Raw genomic sequence first — 27987 nt, 5'->3', positions numbered from 1 at the left:
AGGACAGGGGGATTAGAGAAAAAACACACACACACTGTGAGGAGTTTTGAAAGAGAGAGTTGATAGAGATACACAGAAAAAGCATACAGAGATAGAGAGAGACAATGAGAGGGAACATCTGAAAGTTTCAAATTCTGAAAACAGAAACTGGAAAAGTTTTCTCTTTGATAAACCAAATAGATTTCAAATTGAGGACTGATATTAGAACTTGAAAAGAAAGGAGATAGGGAAAGAGATATCACAAAAATCAGGAATTGTCTTCTCCCTACTGTTTGTCGATTCTCATTTTGTTCAAACTGTCCAAGTTAGTCCTGTTTTCCTTCAAGTGTCAGTTAAGTCTATTGTTTGGATTTGTTTGTTGGCTTCCCCTGGAATTGGATTGCTTGATTCTCTGACTCCATTACTACTGGGAATTTGTCTCATTCTGCCTCTCCTCCATTGGCTTTATTGGCCTCTTGCACTGGGATTTCTGTTCTATTTGGCACCTGCTGTTACTGCTGTTGTTTGGTATCGCTTCTATTGCCCTACTGACCCCTTGCTTCTCCTGTTGTATCCAATATCCAGGTACATACTAAGACTCGCATTTGATGTAACAATGAAAGCATGAATCAAAAGATTTGAAGGAGTTATAATCACCTGTTGTATTGCTTACGAATTGCCTTTTTTAATGTTGTTAAGATATGCGGTTTCTTGGTCTGTTAGCCTAATAGAGACACATTAGTAAGGTTGTACTTAATTAAAGTTTATGCCCATCTGGAGCTGTGACATTTTATTCGTTTGGTAGTACATAAGATGTAAATACAATCTATGAAATGTGCAGCCATTTTAATACAATTGCTAACTCAAAATCGCCATTTCAGCATGTTTTGAATATGTAGGGGCAAATGATTGTTTAAGATTTAGCTAAAGACAATACAGTTTCAAACTCTTGAGTTTCAGTTTGCGTGAAGCAGTTTATAGGATGAGTAAAATACCATTAGTCGCATTTCTTAACAAGCAATCTTAATTAATCTTGTCTGAATAAGTTAAAGTTAAGGAGCTCTTGTAACAGTCATAGCATTTCATCAATCCCATATACGTTTCTTTTATCAAGTTCAAAGCATGTTTACATGAGGTACAATGTTTCTTCATCCCGTAAATAATTAATTGGATGATTAGCTAAAAATCTGGATTTGGGCCAAACACATAGTAAAAATAGCACGCATCTTTTCTTCTATTTTTTTAAGAGATAAACACATTAGAAATGTAATCGCTTTAGGATGTTCCTTCTAAAAAATGAGACGAGCCTCGCCAAATGAGATGAAAATCGCGGGGTCCTCAATAAATAACCTTGATAATTATCTAGAATTCAGGATAGGCCATTTAATAAATTTCATGGCCTTCCACAAATAATAACGCACTAGACCCCCTTAGGCGCCCTTAATAAATTACACTGTTAAACTTGGGTGCACATTGATGTGACCCGAATCCAAATCTCGACGGAGTCGAAATGTGTTAACAACTACGGGCGCATTGACTGTGACGTGGTTTGAGGTGCATTTTCACGACGTTGCAATTCTATAAAATAAATGATAATAATAAAAGCGGTTTAAACTTAATAAAAGCACATAAGTCACAACCTGTATTTAAATCAGATACTTAGCCATTATAACAATTTAAGCGACCGTGCTAGAACCACGGGATTCGAGGATGCCTAACACCTTCCCTCGGGTCAACAGAATTCCTTACTTAGAATTTCTGGTTCGCAGACTTCATTTGGAAAAGTCGAAAATTTCCTCGATTTGGGATTCAAGATAAACCGGTGACTTGGGACACCAAAAACCAAACCTTTCCCAAGTGGCGACTCTGAATTAAATAAATAATCCCATTTTGAATATTGTCACTTAAATTGGAAAAACTCCACCCCCGCATCTTACCCTTCGGGGCGGGGCGCGCAAAAAGGAGGTGTGACAGCGTTCGCGAAGGGATAGGACGTGGAGCTGAAGGTTTGGCCTTCACGTTCACGAGGGAGGTCCCGCATTTGCGAAGGGCTGGGGTCTTGATCTATGCGTTCGCGAGATGGGGGGTTGCGTTCGCGATTGGCTGGGAGCAGAGCCTTCGCGTTCGCGAAGAAGGGGACGTGTTCGCGAAGAAGGAAAAATGATCAACGTAAATTTGTGCTTCGCGAACGCGGAGGTTTGACCGCGTTCACGAAGAAGGAAACACCTGGGCAGATTTTTAAAACCCAAAATCGAGGGTTTGAGCCATAATTTATATTTTGGACTTGTGAGATCGGGAGATTGCGATTTTTGAAGAGATTTTCATCTAGGCGATTTGGGAAAGTGATTCCTACTCGGTTTAGACTAATTCCCATAAATCTACACTTATATTCATCCTTTAATTTTGAAATTTTGGTGGAAATTGGGGAAAAGTTCTTAGACCACGAAATTGAGTTTTGATTGGGGATTTCACATCGGATTGGGATAATTTTGATATGGTTAGACTCGTGAGAGTGTGAGAATTCTGAAACTATAAATTTTATGCAATTCTGAATAGTGGGCCCAAGGGGCATTTGGTCATTTTACCTACTTTCACATATTAGCTTAGAATTTAATTGTATAATTAGTTACTTGAAGTGTTATTTACATTATGAAATTGAATTGAATAGATTTGGGCCATTTGGAGTCGAGTACTCGTGGCAAGAGCGTGGTTTCGGATTGATTTTTCAGCCGGTTCGAGGTAAGTGGTTTATCTAACCTTGTGGGAGGGACCTTCCCCTTAGGATATGACATATTTGATAATTGAAATGCCTTTTATGTTGGGTGACGAGCGCGTACTTGAGCTAATTTTTGAAAATCTGGTTTTTCCTTAAGTATTTCAATTGAGTTCTTTTTTCTGTTTTATTCTACTTGCGAATTTAGCCTGTTGCTAGTTTAGAAAAGTATGTTTAGTTGACTTAATTGCCTATTTGCTTAAACTGCCTTAATTGTATTACGTGAAGCATGTTAGGCTAGAATTAACTGTCTACTTGGTACGAAATTTAGCTTAATTAGGCATTCTTGTGTTGTTGTTGTGTGTTTTTTTACTTTGGGACTACGGGACGGCATCCCAGGAGATCCCCTGTACGTATTTATGATCTGAACTGAGGTGCAGGATGCCAAGAGATCCATGACACGTACCAAGAGATCCTCGGGATACCAAGAGATCCCTAGCATATATTGAGGATACCAAGAGATCCTCGGGATACCAAGAGATCCCTAGCATATATTGAGGATACCAAAAGATCTTCGGGATGCCAAGAGATCCCTAGCATATATTGAGGATATCAAGAGATCCTCGGTTATCATCCTTGTTATGAGTGGTACTTCCTTGTGATTTGCTTTCATTTCTGTTTCCGTTATTGTACTTTTATTATCCCGTATAGATTCTTACCGTAGATTCTCAATTGTATTGCTTATCTTATCCTGTCATCTTTATATTTATTTAATCTCAGTAGGGCCCTGACCTTCCTCGTCGCTACCCAACTGAGGTTAGGCTTGGCACTTACTGAGTACCGTTGTGGTGTACTCATGTCTCTTTTGCGCATGTTTTTTATGTGCAGATCTAGGTACCGCTACTCAGGCCTATCATCCCTGAGGAGGCGACTGCTCTACAGATTTTGAGGTACATCTTCCGCGTCCGCAGACCGAGAAGTCCCTTTCTATTCCTACTTTTAGTATTTACCCTTCTGTATTTTTCTGTTCTTATTAGATATTCCGGAGTTAGAGCTATGTAGTATTGATCTTAGCTTGTGATTCGCGGCTATGTAGTATTGATCTTAGCTTGTGATTCGCGGGTTTCCGGGTCTTGGATTTATGTATTGGTATTGAGAGTTAAATATGGTGTAAGCCGAGCGGTACATTTAAACACTGTTACTACTTTATTTCTGTTAAAAATTGTTTTACTTCCGCAAATTTTGGTTTTCTTCTGCAAATTAGGCTTACCTAGTCGTAAAGACTAGGTGCCGTCACAATGGTTCACGGAGGGCTAACCGGGGACGTGACAAGTTGGTATTAGAGCTCTAGGTTCATAAGAGTCATGGATCACAAGCCGGTTTATTAGAGTCTCGCTGATCGGTACGGAGACGTCTGTACTTATCTACGAGAGACTATCTAACTGTTAGGAAAACTCCACTTTATTTGATTTCCTTGTCGTGCGATATTTTGACATCACAATTCTAAACTTCAGTCTTCTATTCTCTAACAGATGGCGAGGACACGTGCTACCCGAGATGATCAGGCACCCTCACCCCCTACTGTAGCCGTTAAAGGTCAGGGCCGGAGTAGAGGCCGAGGACGCGCACGTGGTGCAGCTAGTGCACCTGCGCGAGCTGCCGTCGAGGTACTACTATCAGTTCCAGTCGGAGTCCAAACACCTGACACGCCTACTGCTACCACTACTCCAGCCCTTCAGGAGACTTTGGCACAGTTCATGAGCATGTATACCACTCTGACTCAAGCAGGGTTGTTTCCCCTTGCTGCAGCTATATCTCAGGCCGGGGGAGGAGCACAGACTCCCGCCGCCCGCACTCCTGAGCAGCGAGTGCATGTTGAACAGGTCCCTAAGATTATTCTTGTACCACCTGCAGTGCCATATCAGCCCGAGGACAGGGCAGCGGCTTTCGAGAAGGAGAAGTTGAGGCTTGAGAGGTTCAAGAAGTACAAGCCTCCTATATTCAGTGGTCTAGCATCGGAGGATGCTCTGGGATTTCTAGATGAGAGTTACCGCATACCATGGGATATTAGGTTCGAGTGGGGTTTCCTTCACTACTTTCTAGCTTCGAGGAGCCACCTATGAGTGGTGGCGCACCTATGAGTTAGACAGTCCGGATGAGGCTGCTTCACTGACTTGGACTCAGTTTTCAGATTTGTTCCTGAGAGAGTATGTTCCTCAGAGCCTCATGGACGCATGACGCGCAGAGTTTGAGCATTTGCACCAAGGTGCTATGACTGTCTCAGAGTATGTTGTCCGTTACACTAGTTTGGCTAGGCATGCACCAGCCTTGGTTTCTACTATTCACGAGAGAGTTTGCCGGTTTATTGAGGGCCTTATTCCCATCATCAGGTCTAGCATGGCTCATGAGTTGGAGATGGATATTTCTTATCAGCGGGTGGTGAGCATTGCTAGGAGGATTGAGGGTATGCATGCTAGGGAGAGAGAGGAAAGGGAGGCCAAAAGGTCTCGAGAGTTGGGCCATTATTCTGGTGCCCGTATCCCCAGCTGCAGGTCGTCATGGTAAGGGTTATATGAGTCGTCCTGTTTATTCAGCTCTTCCAGCAGCCAGTAGTGCTCCCACTCTTCCTAGGCCTCAGGAGCTTTATTATGCACCTTCGGTTTCTAGCGCGCCTCCTGCGCGGGGTGATTTTAGAGGTTAGTCCAGCAGACCTGGCCCGAATCATTCACAGTCACCACGTCCTCCCAAAGCTTGTTTTGAGTGTGGTGACACACGCCACGTGGTGAGGGATTGCTGTCGCGCCCCCTTTTTCTTGTGAATTCGGGTTTATGACATTTGGGAGGGCCACTCGTTCCCTTTTGGGAATTGGGTTTTGAATTGAAGAGTCGCCACCTAATGATTAAAGTGCATTAGGACACTAGGAGGGGTTTGTTTTGAGTAACCAGAGATTGGGTAAGTGCTTGAAATTATCCCAAGGGGAAGATGTTAGGCACCCTTCAGGATCCACTAGTGTGGTTCCCGGCCAAACTATTGTTGTGACTTAAGTGCAAATAACACATAGGCAAATAAATGTTTCAAATAAGAGGGAATTTTTACGTAATGGTTACAAATAAACAAAAGTAAGAAAAAGGAACTAAAAAGAGTTGAATTTTTTAAAAGAAATGGTTTAAAAAGATTTTAAAGAAACAAAGAAAACAAAGGGAAGAGGGGTCTTAGGTTTATTAATAATATGGATCACCCCACACAACATCCGGTAATCACTCCTCAGTGAGAGGCTACACGTGATGTTATCGCGTGGTCATCATATCAATGTCTACCTTTTCCCACCCCGTTAAGGTATTAAAGTGCGGAATGGTTTCGTTTACTTATTGCATGCTATTACCCGCCCCAATTCTATTAGCCCCGGAGGCACTTGGGACTACTAATCCTGGAGGGAGGAGTTATTGGGCTTATTTGTGGTTTCAAAAGGTAAAACACTAAGGCAACAAACAAAACATATATAACAAGTTTGGAGAAGCATATAAACAAATACAAGGGCTCAAACAGACCTCCTTTAAACCAAAGAAAGCACATAATGTAGCATGACTTGCATGTATTGTTTAGGGTCTGATTAAAACTTAAACGGTGGAGTCAGATTGATTTATTACATAGTTCAGATAAGAAGCCCGAATCAGGCCTGCCTGCTGGTTGTAGCTGATAAAAGTCTGATTCAGTTCATAAACTGTCTTATGGCTTGCCTAAGTGTTAGACGAAAAGCTATATGCATGATATCTACTAATTTCAGAAAAGATGAAGTATACTGATTTTAGAAAAAGTTGTCAGTTATTCAGGAAAGACAAGTTTTGACAAAAGATCATAAATTCTGCAAATATTAGACATTGTTGTTACTGGTTTTAGACTTATAAGCGAGTGAAACGTTTCAGACTTGGTTATTAATTCCTATAGGCATGCTTTCTATGCGTTGCTGATTCTTTTAAAAAATACCTTTTGGACATAATAAGAATGCAGAAACCCTATAGTCATGACGTCTAATTGAGAATTCAGAATCTATAGACATATTCTCTACATGCACATGCAGAAGTCACGATATCTACATGAAAGTGCAGGGTCCCTATTGTCATGGTATCTAAATGAGAATGCTGAAGTTCCTATAGACGTGGTAACTAAATGAGAATGCAGAAAATCTTATAGACATGGCGACTACATGAGAATGCAGAAATCTTATATACATGGTAGCTATATGAAAAATGCGGAAATCTTATAGGCATGGTAGCTATATGAAAAATGCAGAAATCTTATAGGCATGGTAGCTATATGAAAAAATACATAAATCTTATAAACTCCTATAGGCAGGATATCTACCCCTTTTTGCATACATAGTTATTCCCCCCTTTTTCACTAGCCATCCCCAATAGTTTATTACAAAGTTATTACAGTCCAAAAAAATAAAGTAAATAAAATACATCAGAAGTTGAAAATTACAACCAAGGAGAGCCTGGTTCAGACTTCCTATCTGAAGTATGAAGTAAACCAACTCCAAGAGATCATATTTCAAAGCCTTTCTCCTATTTGGGGTGTGTCATAGTTCCCTAAGAGTCTCATATGAACTCCGGGCAGTGCTTACACCCAAATGTATCACAGATTAAGCCATGGTATAGTGTGGAAGGGCCATCCCTCAGGTGTCCAAGTTCAGAGGGAGCTCAAGGTCCCAAGGCAAGGCTCACAAGTGGAGGGCAGACCTTAGGGACTAAGAGAAAGTGCAAGTGCAGAAGTAGGATTCTGTAAGGGGAAAGGGGAAAAGGGAAAAGGGAAGCAGCTCACATCATTACACATAAGGGTATAGGGGAATGGGAAGTTGCAAAAGGCAACAGAAAAGCGGGCTAAAGGGCATACCCAGTAATGGGAGATGCTGGCACACCCTCTGGCCTGTTTTCTTAGAGGTCAAGACCCCAATGGTTCAAACTTAATTCATGGACAACAACTTACATTGCCATGCCTTAAGTCACCACTCAAAACACATAGGGGTGATAGAGGAATGGGGGTTCATAACAAAACACACATAAGGAAATCAGTATACCAATTTAAGTGCTGAGATATACAGAAATAGCAGATGAACATGGATACAAAAGCAGTAATTACACATTGTTGTGGTGCTAAGAATTAAATCAGGACATATCAGTTTTCAGGGAAACAAGTAAAGGAAAGAAGTAAGTCTTGTAAAACAGGCCACATTGCAGTCAAGAAGAGAATATTATTAAGAGAGAGTGTGAGTTTAGAAGGATTCTGATGTTGTAGTGTGTGAAGAGGGTCGTGCCTTTTATTGTGTAAAAAATCAGGCAGAAATAAGGCAAGAAAAATAGTTAAGGAACTGATTGTCAATCAATTACATAAGGCTTCCCTTAATTAAAGGATTCAGATTCAAACGGGTGAAAACCATTTAAGGAAAGAAATTGAGTAAGCACTTTGTGCACAGCATGCAATCAGGGACAAATACATAAAAAGTTATTTAAGGACAAGGTTTTGAAATACACGGTTTGTGCAAATAAGGTAAGCAATCAATTAACAAACAGTAAATCAAAAGGGTCCAAGATTTTGCATGAATGAACCGAGTTAGAAAAGATGAAGAAGGGTTTTAACTTAGGCCGAGTAACAGGGAGAATCAGCAAACAATGGAAAGAAATCAATCGAGCCATATTCAGAAGGAAATTTGCACTAATTGCAAATTTGAAAACCATTTAGAGGAAAATTCATCATATATAAGGAGCATGTGAGCGTGAAAGAAGACTGCCGTGTAAATCAGTAGAAAAAATCTAGTGTAGAAGAGTTTAGCAAAAAGTTCAGCATTGTATGAAAACAAAGATGTCCAAACTCAGTTTAGATACTCAAAGTCAGTCTGAAAGAGTTAAGGGTTCTAAAATAAAACCCTAGTTCAATCAAACCTTGGCAGAATCCCCAAATTCTAGGATTTCCACCTTGAATCAAGTGCAGAGATGAGAAGGCAAGTAGTCGAATCGAAACATGTTTAGAGGTTTCAGAAAAGAACTGAAACCTCCAACATGCTTCTTCCAGCAACAGAACTCATGAATAGCATGTAAATACAGTAGAGGGGTTCAAGGCAAACAGAGTAAAGAAACTAATTCGAAACATGATGAGAAGAGACTGATAAGAACAGTAGAAGAAAGCATGCTTAAGAAGATCCTTTTAAAAGAAACAAAGTTCAATAGAAGAAAAATAGTAAGAACACATAAGAACACGGTAGAAGAATACAGTAGGCGTAACATAGTAGAAGAAAATAGCAGGACATAGTAGAAAAGCATATAAGAGCATAGTATAGAAAGTACAGTAGAAGAACATACATGGAAGAAGGAAAACATAGAACACAGTAGAGGCAAATACACACGAAAGAAAAGGAAAAGAAAGTCAGAGAAACACTTAAGCATTTTCAGAAAACCCTAAATCGTAAAAGAAAGACTTTGAAAAGTAATTTTCGAAAGAAAAGTTAGGGAGATCATTTGAAAACTCAAAGAGAGCACAGATACACAACGATTTAAAGAGATCGGAGAAAACCTCGAAGGGTTAGGGTTTCAGAAGAACCATAGAAATGAGAAAGGCTTTGAAAAGGTCACTGATCTGAGTCGGAGAGGTCAGAACCAGGCTCAAAACACCATGGTACGCCGGAGCAAGGCCGACGATGACTCTGGAACCTTGAATTGGCAGAGGTCTGGGTGCAAACCTTCGAGGCCAGGACTTGAATCTTCAGAGATCAGGCGTGTAAGAGCAACATAAGGTAGGTATAAGACTCTCATAGCCCCAGAAGCCATGGATTCCGGTGGCTTTCAGGGTAGAAGCGGTGAGAGGCGGCTAGGGTTCTGAGAAGACTCGAGAGAGTTTGAGAGAGTGCAGGGTTTCAGAGGTGGATGGGGTTGTGAAATGGTTAGGGTTAGGGGGTAGGTCAGGATTAAAAGGAAAGGTATTTGGTGGCCGTTGATCATTTTGATCAACGGCCTGGATTAATTGAGTAGGTGGGGCGATTTAATAGGGTTAGGTTTGGGTCGGTTCAAACATGGATTGGGTCAGGATAATTGGGTTTAAAATTGGGTTCAATTGGAGGTTCAAATAAGGCTAAAATTGAAATAAACGGGGCTAACATTTAAATAGCCATTTTTTCCATATTTGTTTTATAAAAAATAGTAAAATAATTTTTGGAAATAAATTAAAGGTACTAAAATGATTAATAATACGTAATTATCAAATTAAAAATATTGGAGTCAATTTTATAATTATGAAAATAATTAAATCTTAAAATAGGCTAATATCGCAATTATGCGCAGTTTAGCTTTAAAAATGCTAAACAAATTTGTAAAAATATATAAAATTATGCCAACTATATTTTAATATAAATATTAGAATCCAATAAGTGAATCACCCAAAATGATAATTTTGGGGATAATTATTGGGTATTTCTTAATAAAATAGGGCAATAAATATATTTAAAAATCTATAAAAATTAAGAGAAAAATAGTAAACCTTGGTACATACTTATATATACATATACCTACTATTTTGAAAGTATTTTGCATATAAAAATATACAGGAAAAAATTGGGTATCAACAATTGCCCTAGACTTGGGAGGAGTGCACCTCCACAGACTTCTCAGCCACAGCGTGTCCCGCAGAGTTCTCAAACTATGATTACAGCTCCAGTTGCTACCCCACCTGCTCAGCCAGCTAGAGGTGGAGGTCAGGGAGGTAGAGGTTGCCCTAGAGGGGGAGGCCAGACCAGATATTATGCCCTTCCTGCCCGTACCGAGGTCGTTGCCTCCGATTCTGTCATCACAGGTATTATATTGGTTTGCCACAGAGATGCATCGGTTCCATTCGATCCAGGCTCTACTTACTCTTATGTGTCTTTTTATTTTGCTCCACATTTGGGTGTATCTCGGGATTCTTTGAGTTCCCCTGTTTATGTTTCTACTCTTGTGGGAGATTCACTTGTTGTGGACCGCGTCTATCGGTCGTGTTTGGTTGCTCTTAGTGGTTTTGAGACCAAAGCCGATTTATTGTTGCTTAGCATGGTAGATTTTGATATTATCTTGGGCATGGACTGGTTGTCTCCCCATTATGTTATTCTTGATTGTCACGCCAAAACCGTGACACTGGCTATGGCCAGGTGTATCGCGTATTGAGTGGAGGGGTACTTTAAATCACACTCCCAGTAGAGTTATTTTTTTTCTTAAAACTCAGTGTATAATTGAGAAGGGGTGTGATGCATATTTAGCTTATGTGAGAGATGTCAGTATTGATACCCCTTCAGTTGATTCAGTCCCAGTAGTACAGGATTTTCCCGATGTGTTTCCAGCTGATCTTCCAGGGATGCCGCCTGATAGAGATATTGATTTTGGCATTGATCTGTTGTCGGGCACTCAGCCCATTTCTATTCCCCAGTATTGTATGGCTCCTCCTGAGTTGAAGGAGTTGAAGTATCAGTTACAGGAATTGCTTAATAAGGGTTTTATTCGGCCCAGTGTATCACCTTGGGGTGCTCATGTCTTGTTTGTGAAGAAAAAGGATAGTTCCATGCGTATGTGCATTGATTATCGCCAGTTGAACAAGGTTATAGTGAAGAACCGTTATCCTTTGCCTCGTATTAATGATTTGTTTGACCAGCTTCAGGGTGCACAGGTGTTTTCTAAGATTGATTTGCGCTCAGGTTACTATCAGTTGAAGATTCAGGAGCCAAATATCCCAAAGACTGCTTTCAGGACTCGGTATGGTCATTATGAGTTCCTTGTTATGTCATTTGGGCTGACCAATGCCCCAACAGCCTTTATGCATTTAATGCATAGTGTGTTCCGGCCTTATCTTGACTCGTTCGTTATTATCTTTATTGATGATATTTTGGTGTATTCCTGGAATCGGGAAGATCATGAGAAGCACCTGAGGACTGTGCTTCAGACTCTAAGAGAGAAGAAGTTATATGCTAAGTTCTCGAAATGTGAGTTTTGATTGGATTCAGTGGCATTCCTAGGCCACATGGTATCGAATGAGGGTATTCAGTTGGATCCGAAGAAGATAGAGGCCGTGCAGAGTTTGCCCAGACCATCCTCAACTACAGAGATCCGCAGTTTCCTTGGCTTCGCGGGTTACTACCGTCGTTTTGTTGAGGGATTTTCATCGATTGCAGCCCCTATGACTAGACTGACCCAAAAGGGTGCTCCGCTCTAGTGGACGGAGGAGTGTGAGGCAAGCTTTCAGAAGCTCAAGACAACTTTGACCACAATCCCAATTTTGATATTGCCTACAGGTTTGGGGTCTTATACGGTCTATTGTGATGCCTCGAGGGTTGGCCTCGGAGCGGTGTTGATGCAGGACAGTAGGGTGATTGCCTACACGTCCAGACAGTTGAAGATACATGAGAAGAACTACCCTATTCACGACCTTGAGTTAGCTGCCATTGTTCACGCCCTGAAGATTTGGCGCCATTATTTACAGGGTTCCTTGTGAGATTTATACTGACCATCGGAGCTTACAGCACCTGTTCAAGTAAAATGATCTAAATTTGCGCCAGAGGAGATGGTTAGAGTTGCTGAAGGACTATGATATCACTATTTTATATCACCCGGGCAAGGCCAATGTAGTGGCTGATGCCTTGAGTCGTCGGGCGGAGAGTTTGGGGAGCTTGGCATATTTACCAGTATCGGAGAGGCCTATGGCGATGGTCTTCCTTATTTGATTGTATCAGGGAGCGGTAGTATGATGACCCTTATTTGCTTGTCCTCAAGGACAAGGTTCAGCATAGTGATGCCAGATATGTGACTATTGGTGATGATGGGGTATTGAGGATGCAGGGTCGGATTTGTGTACCTAATATTGATGGGCTTCGGGAGTTGATTCTGGAGGAGGACCATAGCTCGCGGTATTCTATTCATCTGGGTGCTGCAAAGGTGTATTAGGATTTGAGACATCACTATTAGTGGAGGCAGATGAAGAAAGATATAGTTGGATTCGTAGCTCAGTGCCTTAACTGTCAGCGGGTGAAGTATGGGCACCAGAGACCGGGTGGGTTACTTCAGCAGATAGAGATTCCGGAGTGGAAGTGGGAGCGGATCACCATGGACTTTGTAGTTGGGCTCCCACAGACTTTGATAAAGTTCGATGCTATTTGGGTGATTGTAGATCGGCTGACCAAGTCCGCTTACTTTATTCCTGTGTGTACTACTTATTCCTCGGAGCGGTTGGCGGAGATTTATATCTGGGAGATTGTTCGATTGCATGGTATTCCAGTGTCCATCATTTCAGAAAGAGGTACTCAGTTCACATCACGGTTCTGGAGGGCCGTTCAGCATGAATTGGGGTACTCGGGTGGAGTTGAGTACAACATTTCATCCTTAGACGGACGGACAGTCCGAGCGCACTATTCAGATTCTTGAGTATATGTTCCGTGCGTGTATGATTGAGTTTGGAGGGTCTTGGGATCAGTTCTTGCCATTGGCGGAGTTTGCTTATAACAACAACTATCAGTCCACCATTCAGATGGCACCATATGAGGCTTTATATGGGAGGCGGTGTAGATCCCTGTTGGGTTGGTTTGAGCTGGATGAGGCTAGATTATTGGGCACAGACTTAGTTCAGGATGCGTTGGAGAAGGTTAAGGTGATTCAGGATAGACTCCGCACAGCCCAGTCCAGATAGAAGAGTTACGCGGACCGAAAGGTTCATGATATTTCCTATATGGTTGGAGAGCGGGTTCTACTTTGGGTCATGCCTATGAAGGGCGTTATGAGATTCGGGAAGAGATAAAAGTTGAGTCCGATATTTATTGGCCCTTTTAAGATATTGAGGCGTGTTGGGGTGGTTGCTTATGAGCTTGCCTTACCTCCCAGCTTGGCCGGAGTTCATTCGGTATTTCATGTTTCGATGCTCCGGATGTATCACGGTGATCCGTCGCACGTGTTGGATTTTAGTTTAGTCCAGTTGGACAAGGATCTATCCTATGTTGAGGAGATAGTGGCAATATTGGACAGGCAAGTTAGAAAGTTGAGGTCAAAGAACATTGCTTCGGTAAAGGTTCAGTGGCGGGGCCAGCCGGTCGAGGAGGCGACCTGGAAGACCGAGCAGGATATGCGCAGTTGTTACCCTTATCTTTTCACTACTTCAGGTATGTCTTTATGCTCGTTCGAGGACGAACGAATGTTTAAGTGTAGGAGGATGTGACAACCCGGCCGGTCGTCTTAAGAATTTATGCCCCGATCCCCTATTAACTGCTTTACCCAAGTTTATTTCTGCTAATTTTATTTGTCGGGATGTTCGGTTTTGAGTTTCGGAGAGTTTTGGGACACTTAGTCCCTAAATGAGAGCTTAAGTGTTGGAGAGTTGACCATAGTCGAAAAGTGTGAAGACGGCCTCGGAATGGAAATCCGATGGTTCCGTTAGCTTCGTTGGGTGATTTTGGGCTTAGGGGTGTGTTCGGATTGTGTTTTGGAGGTCCGCAGCTAATTTAGGCTTGAAATACCAAAAGTTGAATTTTTAAAGTCTCCGGTTGGATAGCAAGATTTTGATCCGAGGGTCGGAATGAAATTCTGGAAGTTGGAATAGCTCCGTAGTGTTGAATGTGACGTGTGTGCAAAATTTTAGGTCATTCGGACGAGGTTTGATAGAATTTTTTATCGAAAGCGTATTTTTAGAGTTTTTGAAATTTTTAGGCTTGAATCCGATGAGAAATAGGTATTTTGATGTTGTTTTGTGCGTTCTGAAGGTTGGAACAAGTTCGCATGAGGTTATAGGATATGTTGGTATGTTTGGTTGAGGTCCCGGGGGACTCGGGTGAGTTTCGGGTGGTTAACTAGACCATTTCTTGATGTTTGAAGTTGCAGAAAAACTGCTGGTGTGTTGCAGACCACTTGTTCTTCGCTTTTGCGACTGGCCATCGCGTTCGCGAAGGGATAGGACGTGGAGCTGAAGGTTTGTCCTTCGCGTTCACGAGGGAGGTCCCACGTTCGCGAAGGGCTGGGGTCTTGATCTATGCGTTCGAGAGATGGGGGGTCGCGTTCGCGATTGGCTGGGAGCAGAGCCTTCGCATTCGCGAAGAAGGGGACGCGTTCGCGAAGAAGGAAAAATGGTCAATGTAAATTTGTGCTTCGTGAACGCGGAGGTTTGACCGCGTTCGCGAAGAAGGAAACACCTGGGCAGATTTTTATAACCCAAAATCGAGGGTTTGAGCCATAATTCATATTTTGGACTTGGGAGCTCGGGAGATTGCGATTTTTGAAGAGATTTTCACCTGGGCGATTTGGGAAAGTGAATCCTACTCGGTTTAGACTAATTCCCATGAATCTACACTTAAATTCATCCTTTAATTTTGAAATTTTACTGGAAATTAGGGAAAAGTTCTTAGACCAAGAAATTGAGTTTTGATTGGGGATTTGACATCAGATTGGGATAATTTTGATATAGTTAGACTCGTAAGAGTGTGAGAATTCTGAAACTATAAATTTTACCTGATTCCAAGACGTGGGCCCAAGGGGCGTTTTGGTTATTTTACCTAATTTCGTGTATTAGCTTAGAATTTGATTGTAGAATTAGTTACTTGAAGTGTTGTTTACATTATGAAATTAAACTGAATAGATTTGGGCCATTTGGAGTTGTGTACTCGTGGCAAGAGCGTGGTTTCGGATTGATTTTTGAGCCGATTCGAGGTAAGTGGCTTGTCTAACCTTGTGTGGAGGACCTTTCCCTTAGGATATGATATATTTGATAATTGAAATGCCTTGTACGTGAGGTGACGAGCGTGTACTTGAGCTAATTGTTGAAAATCCGGGTTTTCCTTAAGTATTTCAATTGAGTTCTTTTTCCTGTTTTATTCTACTTGCGAATTTAGCTTGTTGCTAGTTTAGAAAAGCATGTTTAGTTGACTTAATTGCCTATTTGCTTAAACTGCCTTAATTGCATTACGTGAAGCATGTTAGGCTAGAATTAACTGTTTACTTGGTACGAAATTTAGCTTAATTGGGTATTCTTATATTGATGTTGTGTGTGTTTTTACTTTGGGACTAAGGGACAGCATCCCAGGAGATCTCATGTACATATTTATGATCTGAACTGAGGTGCGGGATACCAAGAGATCCATGTCACGTATATTGAGGATACCAAGAGATCCTCGGGATACCGAGAGATCCCTAGCATATATTGAGGATACCAAGAGATCCTCGGGATACCAAGAGATCCCGGTTATCATCCTTGTTATGAGTGGTACTTCCTTGTGGTTTGCTTTCATCTCTGTTTCTGTTATTATACTCTTATTATCCTATATAGATTCCTACTGTAGATTCTCAATTATACTGTTTATCTTATCCTGTCATCTTTATATTTATTTAATCTCAGTAGAGTCGTGACCTTCCTCTTTACTACCCAACCGAGGTTAGACTTGGCACTTACTGAGTACCGCTGTGGTGTACTCATGCCTCTTCTGCGCATGTTTTTCATGTAGTATTTAGCTCTTCTATATTTTTCTGTTCTTATTAGACATTCCGGAGTTAGAGCTATGTAGTATTGATCTTAGCTTGTGATTCATGGGTTTTCGGGTCTTGGATTTATGTATTGGTATTGAGAGTTAAACATGGTGTAAGCCGAGCGGCACATTTAAACACTGTTACTACTTTATTTCTATTAAAAATTATTTTACTTCCGCAAATTTTGGTTTTCTTACGCAAATTAGGTTTACCTAGTCGTAGAGACTAGGTGCCATCACGATGGTTCACAGATGGCGAACCGGGGTCGTGACATAACTATTTCTTCAGGCAGGAGTCTTGGTTTTAGTCCATATTGTACATATTTTTCCTTAAATGCATTTGATTTAGCACTTCTATTATTTCCTTGAATTACATCAACAACTCTTCTAACTAAAGTGATCTCATCTCTAAATAATTCAAGGTCACGCTTCATAATTAAATTATAAATATGACATGCACATCTAACATGAAATATTTCAGGAAGTGGTGGCGTAGATGAAATTTAAGGTTGTAACAGTAACATTGTTGTTAGAAGCATTATCAAATGACATACCCAAATTTTTTTTTGCAAGATTATAAAATATAGCAACTTCATGGATAGTATTACTTATAAATGCACTAATATGACTTTGATCTTCATCATATTTAAAAGCAATAATACATTTTTGTATACAAAAATTATCATCTATCTAATGACATGTAACAGTCAAATAATCATTTTTATTTACAGCACGACTAATATCAGAAGTAAGTGAAACTCTACAAGAAAGACTGACGAACAAATAACGGATATAGGTATGATATTGTCCAAAAAGCCAAAAGATATCAGCTCTACAAGTACTTCTAGGAATACCTTTAAACAAACGGTTATAAATTCTTTGAATATACGTAACAAGATATGGTAAAGCAGCAAAACTAAAAGGTAAACAACCTAAAACAATCATTTTTTACTATATCGTATTTACTCATTAAACCGCTAGTACCGGGGTTAAGTTTTTGTTGCCCACCTTCCTCATCAGCACCCCATGCAATAGGGGTGCTGATGATTCCTCATTAGTGGTTATCTACCATGTACCTACGAAGTTGACCCGTTCCTCCTCCCTTACCTCCGGTCTCATGTTTATAAACTTCCTTACAAATTTGACATCTTACATCATTTTTATCTTCTTCTAGTCTTTCAAGAAAATTCCAACACTTACTTCTTAATCTTCGATTCCTCTTAATGGGGAGGGGAGGCCTACCTGTATGACCACGACCTCGACCCCTAGTATTTTGAGTTTGACTAGCATTACCAGGTTTAGCTGGTAGTGTTTCAAGATTGTCAGGTTATTGAATATCATCTAAATTACCATCTATACCATAATTATCAGGTGAACTTTCATAAATATGTATAAAGCTACTAGAAGAACCAGCACTACCTCTTGATTTTTTAGATGTTTTACTTTTACTACTACCACCCCTACTAGTACACGTTTTTTTGGCTGCTCTAAAAATATACACCAAAGAAGAGAAAGAGATGGAACGAGTGTATCGGGATTCCGGATGCCGCACTAAATTTGATATCAAACTTCAGTTGATAGACTGATACTTGATATTTGATGATATTGAATATTGATACCACACTTTACTTGAATACTTGATATTTGATAATTATAAATTTGTAGTGACTAAAGTAAATATTTGATGAAACTTGAAATAATAAGTAATTGAGAATTTAAGAGCAATAATCAATATTATCAAGAGAGAACTAGAATAGTAAGAGAGTAAATTGTGAGGAAAAATGAAGAAGAAGGGAGGCTATTTATAGTTTTTAAAAGGTTAAAATTGTAATTTATCAATTATTAGGGGTGTGGAGCTATTTTCTTAAGGGGGTAGGCCGAAATGGCCATTTTTGCAAAAAATAACCGTTGCTCAATGGTCTTTGTTGAATTTGACCGTTGGCAATGGTCCAGAAATTAAAAAATAATAATTTTTGCAACGGTAACCGGGCTGGATCAAGCTGTAGCCTAGTATAAACTCGGTAACGGGTAACCGGGCTTACTGGGTTCCGGGACACCAGTTACCAAATTTTGTTCGTTCAAGCCCGGCTCCCCGCCCAACCCTCCCCAACCCGTCTCCACCCCCTATAGTACTGGGCTGAATCGGGTTGGACCGAGCTGTGAACGAGCCAGCCCGGCTTAACAGGCTTAATTAATATTAATATTGTTTTGAACTTTATTTGACTTACTACCTTTATGGGCTATAAATTTATTGGACTATTCAAGAATATTAAGTCCCACTTTAAATAATACGTTAATGGATAAAACTGTGAATAAGTTTAAGAAATATTTATAAATTATATTACACGAAATATTTATATGTATAAAATATTTTTTTAAATTGTGTAAATTTAATGTCGGGTTGGTTTAGTTTCGGTTTGACTTTTTTTAGTTAAATACCAAATCAAACCAATTATGGTCGTTTTTTTTTTCTCAAAATCAAATCAAACCACAATCCGATTTTTTTTTTCCGATTTGACTCGGATTATTAATTTAGTCTGATTTATCGTTTTTCTTTGTACGTCCCTAGCTCCCACTAAAGTAAGCAACTAAAATTTATTAAGAATATATAACACAACTAAACAAGTTTAACATAAGTAATCGGGCAATCAACTGACTAGTTCGTATAATTAGTTTCACAAATTTTAAGCGTTTATTTTGTTCGAAACCGAAATGCACCAAAAAAAACCACAAGTAGTAGATGAAGTTGACGTAAATAATTTATCTCGAAAACTTTCTCCTTCCCAATAAACTTCTGAATTTCTTACTCTGTGGTAAAATTCGAATTAATTCTTCAAAGAAAAAAAATCAGCAGAAAACAAAATGATTTTTCTGAAATTGGGCCTGTGGACTTGCACAAGCCCAAGTATCGTCTGGTCTACTGAGCCTCCAGATTCCCTTCGTCTGCAAAATATACTCATCTCCTTCAGTTCTCTGTAATCACCTCACCCAACTCTTTCTTCAGGCAAAGCTTTGTAGTAAGTTTCCCTAAACCCCCATTTCCATTTATTTTTTTAATCCTAATCTACGAATTTTAATTGGGTTTCTTTCTCAGTTTTTACAAGTTCATTTTTGCACTATTACTTGCTTCTCATGTGATAAAAAATCTGTGATTGTGATTCCTCTTAATATTAGTAATAATAGGTAATTTTGGAGGAAAAAAAAGAAAGTGCTTAACATGTTATAGGGAGATTTTTGAAACAGAACCATATAATTTTTGCATCAGAAAGAGCTCACGGTTCATCATAGGAGCAGAATATCTTGAAGTTCAGTTTGCTCACCGTTGCTGGAAGGACTGCTATTGCTCATTAAGTGATAAATTCAGGCGATCTTATGAATAAATGAGTTAGCTCAAGCTTATTATTTCAGTTTCTACCCTGTATAGATTTCTTTTTCATGGTGTCCGAACCAGCTTTGCGCGCACCTTTGACTATTTCACCGGAAACCTACTACCTCCCCCAGCACAGGTACAACCCACAGGGTAATTCTGCACACCAAGGCTTAGGCAGATGGGAAGAAGTCATGTAATCTGTTTTGCCTCTGCTAGGATTTGAATTTGGACCTATATGGATTTAGTGTATTGTTCAATTTATTTTGTGGATTTTGTGCCTTTTTCTGGACTTTGCTGTCTTTCTAAGTAGGTCAGTTTTGTCCTTTCAGTACCTGGAGATGTATTGCGGCGTATCTTCCATTCTATGCACCACCTACTGCATATTTGAAGTAAGCTGATCCCTTAGAATCAGCTGCTTTTACCTATTGAAAAAATTCAAAAGCCTCGTGAGAATTATATGTTCCTTGTTTGAATGAAGAACTTTCCGGTTACTGTACTTTCTCTTATCGCCAATAAGAAGGCACACATATCTGCACCCGAGGGTGTGGCTACGGGTCAATGAAGCGGGAAGAGAACCATGAAGTTTCAGGTTCAAATCCAGTGGAAGCAGAATAACATTAGGTTATATCTTCCCATCTGCCCAAGCCTTGGTGGGTAGAGTTGCCAGGTATTTGGGCTAGTGGGAGGAGCAGGTACTTGGTGGAATTGAGGTGCGCGTAAGCTAGCCCGGACTCCATCCTCATAAAAATAAAAAATAAAAATGAAGGCACACATATCTCCTTTGTATGAGCAATAAGATATCCGAACATAGGATAATGCCAAAAAAATGGTTTTGGTCAAAATTGATGGGATTGCTGGAAGTTTTGTGTTAGGAATTTCATAATGACAGATGGTAAATATTGTAACAGTCTAACACAATTCTTTTACATGAGCTCTTGAGTAAGACGCTGTATGATCTGGAATAAAAGGGTCAGTCATCCTAAGATTAAGATTCATTTCTTGTTTCAAGTATTTACTTGTAGCATACCATCTTTCAACAGATTGACATAATTCTTCTATGTGTATATTTCCATAATGATGGTATTTTTCCAAAATCAAAGCTTGTTTGGCATAGCCATCTCCTGGAAGGTGTTGATAAAAGTTGATCAATTCCTTATGAAATGGATGTAGCAGTAGCTTGTTAGAACCACAAAGCTTTGTTTGATCTAAGACATGTTTTTTTCTTTTCTTTTTTGGGTGTCCAAGGCTACTTTTTAGACTAATTTGGGTAGGCTGAATAGTGTTGCCCTCTGATTGAATAGGAGAAGATTCCACTAGAGAGAAGCTTGTGGAACCATGCAAGAACCTATGGCGGAGTGTGCCCCTAGTGGATGCTCACAATTCAACTTTATCAGCTGCATTAAGAATGCAAATCTTTCACTCATTTGAGATGAAATTTTTACTTATTATTGTCTGTCTGATTCTGTTTTCTTTCTTTTATCTATATGGACTCTAAATATTTATCTAATTTTCTTGTCCCAGTTGTCTTTCTGGTCGTGTTTCATTTTCAATTTTTGTGTAAAGTGAAGGCTTTATTTGGCCTAGAAATTATGAGTAATAAGCTGAAGAAGGTGCAATGTTAGCTCTTTTCCTGCATTATGAGCTATGTAAATGAGTGAGAAGTCTTTTTATGAGTATTATGTGGTCTAATGCGTGCCCTGCTTTTCAAAGACGTCATTTTCTGTGTGAAAGTGTAGGTAACTATGTCATTTTGTGTAATGTATTCAGCTGCAAAGCAACAGAGTAATGCTGTTCTATTAATTGGGGTGTAATATCTTCTTACAGATGCCATTGGTTGTGTTTTGATTACGGGGTAGCTTCCAATTTCAAGGAAGATGTCACTTTCTAGGCTTTCTGGAAGAGTGAATCTTTTCCTTTCTTCAAACAGGACTTGTCGTTATCCACTTTCCACATCCAGGTGATTAATGGGCTATTTCGTTTTTCACTCAATTGTTCTTTTTTCTGTAATGGTGTATATGGATGTTATATTTGTGTAGCAATGAGTTCAAAAATGTTGGTTGAGTGTGTCCCATGTTGCTTAATGTGTTCTTTTATTCAGGGACTATCTTGAAATTGTAGTGTCAAAAGATAGAAACTTTGGGGCAATTGACATCAGACATGGACAACTCTTTGGCCTTCGATATCGAGGTTTCACATCAAGGTGTGAACTTAACAAATCTACACTTCATAACTGTGAAAGGCTGTCCTTCTTGAGAGGGCAGAGTACAGTAAGGTCTTGGCCAATGTTGAATCTTCGTCATCATTATGCAACTCAAGCTACTGCAACAGAGAAGAAATCAAAAAAGATGCTCTTTTACTTGACGGGCTTAGTTTTTGCTATGGTGGGGGCTAGTTATGCTGCAGTTCCTCTGTACAGGAGATTCTGCCAAGCCACGGGATATGGAGGTACAGTTCAACGTCGGGAGGTAAGTTATTTTTCATTGATCTGGTTGTAGGTAGGATGTCGGAGTCCTCTTAAAGTGATGAAAATTACCACCTGACAGAGTGTCGAAGAAAAGATTGCACGGCATGCAAAAGATGGAAGAGCTACGTCCAGGTATTTTCATATGTTGCTTGATTGATGATCCTTGTTATTGTAATTTGCAACTATTTTTGGTTGAAAACGTTTGAAAGTTTTCTCCTCCATAGTTCTTTATGGCAACATGCCTAATAGATGATGAATATAGAAAAACACTGGTGTTTCTTGAAGAAAATGCTACATAGAACCTGTAAAATTGTCGGATAACAGTTCCATAGCTGTTTGCCATCTTTTCATGTATTCCAACTTTCAACTAGAAAAGTGCAGTCTATTCATTCTAGGCTCTGTGGTTTCTTAAAGTTGAAACACCAGATCGGTGCAGTGTCTTTTTCTCTTTTGCATCTCATGCACACAGTTGTGCGACCAATATCCTTATAGAAGTAATCGAGTTCCTAATCTCTATTTATCTTTTCCTTTGTGGTCAAATTTTCACTCTTATGGGCAATGGCATTTCCAATGTGGTATATTTTTAAAGGAAGATTCTTTTTTGTTGTTCTATATCACATTTTGTATCTAACTCTTGTATATGGCACTAGGGAGATTGCTGTACAGTTCAATGCTGATGTAGCAGATGGAATGCCTTGGAAGTTTATTCCAACACAGCGAGAGGTGCCTTTTATGTTATAGGCATGTGTTACGTTCATAAATAGTTAGTCAACGTACTTATGGTTTAGCATGCTTCCTATGTTCCACTTGATGTCCTTCTCCTTGCCCTATGATGCAGGTAAGAGTAAAACCAGGAGAGAGCGCTCTTGCCTTTTACACTGCTGAAAATCGAAGCTCGACTCCTATTACAGGCGTATCTACATACAACGTAACCCCAATGAAGGTATATCTTTATATAATAGATGTCAACGTATTTTTCCCACCCCCTCCTTGTTCTCTACCATCCAATGCAAACTTGAGGCAGACTATGTGAACGTGAAGATAGAACTCCTTAGTCCCTTCGCCTATTATTGTAATTCATTGTTCTTCTCTTTGAAACGTCTCAAAACTTTGGATACTTGTCATAGTGATAGTTTTCTATTAGACTAGTCTTCTAGTTCCGAGTCTACTCTCAAAAGAACATATTATAAGACATAACGAACTTTTTGTCTAAAAAAAAAGTATTGAGCTATAATGTCGTAGTTTGAGAGTGAACGTTCATTGATGTACACCCTCCGTTCAAAAGCATTTACCAACATGAGGGTTTCAACCATACCATAATTAACATACCCCCCCCCCCCCAGAAAAAAAGAAAAGAAAAAAAGAAAAAAGAGGAGCATATGGCTACTAGGACAGAATCCTGCATGGCCAAACTAAGTAGCTACCTGAAAGTGGGAAGTGAATCTTTGTCCTAAGAGTTGACACCCCTTCGCCGGAAAATTACATTTGTGTAACTAGGTACATTTTTTTATGTATGTATATATATATATATATATACACACATTGACTTCCCTTGGCTTCCTTGTACATTTACTTCTTTATATTTTGACTCCCTCTAGTAAAAGTCCTGTCTCCACCATTGAAGTGAAGGATGAGATCCCATGTCGCCACCCTCTTTGAAACAGTATATACCGTTTTTCTACCCTTACGTTGGCAGTCGAATGTTATATATTTTGTAGTTCTATCCTTGTATCAAATCACATTATTCTGGATAGATTAGCAAAAATGGCAACAAAACGGTGATGTGCCTTATCTTCATAGCATAGTCACCCCAGTAGGACCATACTTAATTTTCACATTCACTCATTAGGTAGCAGAAGGCATGTTGTTGGCATAGGTCTTACCAATGCCATTTAGGGAACACACTCTTTTTGCAGCTTTATATTTTGACCCCCAAGCCTCCATATTTCTTGTCAGTCATAACAGTTTCCCAGTTCGCCAGGTGAAATTTCTTTTTTCTTGATTACAATCCCACAAGAAATTTCTTCTTAGCCTATCTAGCTGCCTGACCATACTTGTAGGCATGGGAAACAGGGACATCATGTATGAGGGAATACCATCCAGCACACTGTTGATTAAAGTCAACCTGCCACCAAAGGAGATTTTTTGTTTTTTCCAAGGTGCAAGATTCCTTCGCATTTTTCTCTCACTTTGCCATACATTGGCATCTTTATATCTAGAACCCAATGGCATGCCAAGATATGTAGAAGGAAATGCTTCAACCTCGCAACCTAAGATAGCAGCCAGCTTCTGAACGACATGCTCAGCATTGACAAAAAATACTGTTCTTTCCCCGATTCACATGTAGTCCAGATATGGCTTCGAAAGCAAGAGAATTGATTTACGATGCAGAAGTTGACTTTGATCTGCCTTACACATCACAAATTTGTCATTAGCATAAAGGATATGAGACACCCCCATTTTACAACCATTCTTGTCTTCAATAATGAAACCCTCTAACCATTTTAATTCAGCAGCCTTTTTTAGCGTTAAGCTAAATTTTTCCATGGCAAGTATAAAAAAACATGGCAACAATGGGTCTCCATGGCTCAAACCCTTCTGAGTAGGGAAGAAACCGTTAGGTGCACCATTGATGATAACAGAAATTCTAACAGTTGTAATACAGTACCTTAACCAATTTATCCATTTAGCTCCAAATTCTAACAGCCTGAATAAGAAATCCCAGTTTACACTGGTAAAAGCTTTTTCCATATCTGACTTTCAAATTACCCCTATTTTTTTTGGTAATGGTCAAGGCATTCATTGGCGACCACTACCAACCAACACTGCGTCAGCAGCAACTTCCTTTGATGAATGCATTTGGTTGCTAGTCACAAGTTTCCGGATAACCAGCTTTGATCTTTCAGTGAGCGCTTTATAGATAATTTTATATATGCTGCCCAACAAGCTAATAGGTCTGAAATTCTTGGTTTCCACTTTCCACAGCTCCTTTCTTCTCAGGGATTAGAGTAATAAATGTAGCATTAGAGCTTTTCTCCAATTTTTTCTTCATGGTAAACTTTCGCCAAAGTTTTGAAGATGTCCTCCCTTAATATATGCCAACACTTCTGAGAAAAGGCCATATTAAAACCGTCATGCCCTGGAGCTTTATCTCCTTAAGGTGAAAAAAACAAAGACCTTTAGCTATTTTTTTTAGTGAAGAGTGTGATTCGTTCGAATTAGCTAACTAAAGAGCTGAAGGAATATGCTGAAGCTCTTATTGCTGGAAGTTCCAGTTCGGAATTGAAACAGATAAGTAAACTTGTGAAGGCTCATCATTGTATTCTTTAACTTCACCTTTTTTTTTGTTTGTGGAGAATGGTAAATATTGACGTATTCTTTAACATTATGTAGATGTATTATATAGTAAAATCGAATTGTTTGACCACCTCATCTAAAAACTTTATGCTACTATAGCGGGTACACTTTTCTTTACTTAATTGTATCTTCTGCTGCCTCAAAAGTGAGCCTTATTCTTTCCTATTTGGCCAAGCACATGAAAATTCGTTTTGGTTTTTGGATGGCAGTGAACTTTGAATGCAGGACGTCTTGCCTGCTTTGATATCATGCAATAGTGACCACCTCATTTAAAAGCTTACGCTATTAGAGAAAATAAACGTTTCTTTGCTTAATTATTTTTATGATAAGGAACATTTCTTTATTTAATAATATCTCCAACAATAAAAGACCTTGATCATTAAGGTGCCTATACTTCCTTTAACCTACTCTTCAGTCTAGGTTTTAGTCTCATGATATCTCCTTTTCTAGTCAGTATATGGCTATATGGAAAATCCTTTTGGTTTTGGTTGTACGTCTAAGGAGGAATGTAATGTCACTTACTTTTCTGTAATTTCATTTTAACAATCAACTCGCTGTTTGCAAAGTGTTTAAGCTATTTTAGAAAGGAGTTTATTTAAATCTAGTTGCTTCCACTACACGTTGGCATAATACTGTTTGATTTTCTTTAGTGCGACATGGTGCAATGAAGTATTATTTTTTCGATTAGTTGCAGGGCAGTACTATGTATCCATATAGGCACTTACATCAAAGTTTCTAATGGGAAACATAATCTCTCTCTTCAGGCTGCTGTGTATTTCAATAAAATTCAGTGTTTTTGCTTTGAGGAACAGAAATTGCTTCCCGGGGAGCAGATTGACATGCCTGTAAGTAACCTATCAGCTTTCATTGCCTGAAGATTATTACTTCAATCCCTGTGTTCCTAGTTCCTACCATTTAACAAATAATCAACTTGCATTTGTAGGTTTTCTTTTACATTGATCCTGAGTTTGAAACCGACCCCAAAATGGATGGCATCAACAATATAATCCTATCATACACATTTTTTAAGGTATCTGACAATTAAAGAAGCTGCTTCTCGCCCGTGCCTGGGGACGGTAACTGGAGATGTAATTACTACAGGAATTGATAAAGGAAAGAATAGTGATAAACATTATTTCAGCTGCAATTTGTGTTTTTCGATGGACCAAGAAAATCATTTTACATTCTTTCTTATACAATAAAGATGAAAAACACCAGAATTTGTTTTGACTGGCTGCAGCAATTGTAACCTTCTGTTTGTAGTGATATTTATTTGCCTTTCTCTGTTGTCGGATGATAGATCTTATCAATTTCAATGGTTATTATATACAAGAAAAGCATGTTTATCCACTGCTCTCCAATCCTGTAAAAGTAGATGAAGAGGATTCGCAACGCAAAATATTCTGAATTATTCCATTAGTGATGCAACCTGTTTTGGTAAATTGATACGTGAAGCAATTTCGTTCAGTCAAGATATGCAAAATAGTCTTGTCCTATTTCATAAACAAAGAATTCATATTAGTAGACCAAATTATATAAAGCCAAACAGAATCAACATTGTATCAGAGTAAAAAAGAACCAACAATGGCCTTTGCCAACATTGATCTATCAGTTCTATTATATGTTCAGCCAATCAGTCAAAAAAGTAGTTCCTAGTACACTCTGCCTCTTATGATTGAAAACATAAGCTTAATGGCTCCTTTAAAACCCGGTTATTAGTTCTATCCAAATTTGTTTTGATCGTCAAGTCATCGAACAGAGGTAATATCCTAGACAAATTTTATTTATTTTCGAAGTAATTTTCGTCAACTAACACTAATTTGAGGTGAACTAACACTATTAGTCAATCTATAAGAGTGATTCATCAAATTGGTTCAATCTAAAAAAAGTTTTATCTTTTTTTATGTAACCAAAGGGCAAAGAGGGGAGATTTCGTGATTGTCCGCGTGGCAAACAAGTCGATTATTTAGGACTTCTTCACTTTCATTTGTCTACCATTATATGTATAGTAAACACCATCTTGGTGTAGGTAGTAAAATTTATTTGATTTTAAAAGAGAGACACTTAAAGTTTATAATATAATTGCCTGCTTTTGCACTTGAAGCTCTAGTTTTAATTATTACAGCCTGTAGCTAGGGCTATGCATAATTTGGTAAATACCGAAATCGAAAATTTTGGTATTTGGTATGCGGTATGGTATTTGGTTTAAGTTTTTAACAAAATTAGTATTAGGTATGGTATTTGGTATTTTAAAATAAAATACTCAAATACTGATACTGCACCGAAATATATATTATATTACAAAATACACATATTATCAGTTATAACATAAATATAAAAAATCTAAAATTTTACTTTTATTTATTCTCTAAATTCATCAATTAACTCTAAGCAAGTAACAAGACATTTCTAATGATCAAATTTATTCTTTTATGTACAGTTTTCTCTTTCTGGGTTGGTATTTGTTGGTTTTGGACAAAACTTTTATCAACAAATATTTTTAGTTTTGTGCTTTCGAGCACTTTAATTAAGAATATTACTGTCCATAACTCTATACACTAGTTAATATTCAAACCGAATAAACCGAAGTTAGCGAA

At 39.0% G+C, this 27987-nt stretch overlaps 1 protein-coding gene across 5 annotated transcripts; it reads left to right on the top strand.

Moving 5' to 3' along the window:
• The first annotated feature begins 19080 nt into the window (after positions 1 to 19080).
• On the top strand, positions 19081 to 26740 carry LOC107819429 (cytochrome c oxidase assembly protein COX11, mitochondrial). Of its 5 annotated transcripts, XM_075225498.1 has the most exons (10): positions 19135 to 19216; positions 19899 to 20236; positions 20871 to 21301; positions 21394 to 21526; positions 21668 to 22034; positions 22113 to 22165; positions 22684 to 22756; positions 22872 to 22976; positions 26155 to 26235; positions 26334 to 26740. In XM_075225498.1, the coding sequence occupies exons 4-10, from the start codon at positions 21444 to 21446 to the stop codon at positions 26433 to 26435; spliced, it is 864 nt and encodes a 287-aa protein (XP_075081599.1). In that variant the 5' UTR covers positions 19135 to 19216; positions 19899 to 20236; positions 20871 to 21301; positions 21394 to 21443; the 3' UTR covers positions 26436 to 26740. The 5 variants fall into 5 exon arrangements, with proteins under 5 accessions (XP_016501021.1, XP_016501025.1, XP_016501023.1 ...); XM_016645537.2 differs by lacking the exon at positions 19899 to 20236 and having other exon boundaries at positions 19130 to 19216; positions 20871 to 21305; XM_075225497.1 differs by lacking the exon at positions 20871 to 21301 and having other exon boundaries at positions 19899 to 19958.
• The last annotated feature ends 1247 nt before the right edge of the window (positions 26741 to 27987 follow it).

The sequence above is a fragment of the Nicotiana tabacum genome, chromosome 11 (assembly GCF_000715075.1).
Source record: "Nicotiana tabacum cultivar K326 chromosome 11, ASM71507v2, whole genome shotgun sequence".
NCBI lineage: Eukaryota > Viridiplantae > Streptophyta > Magnoliopsida > Solanales > Solanaceae > Nicotiana > Nicotiana tabacum.
The sequence above is the reverse complement of the archived record's forward strand: the minus strand, read 5'-3'. Positions and strand labels throughout refer to the sequence as shown.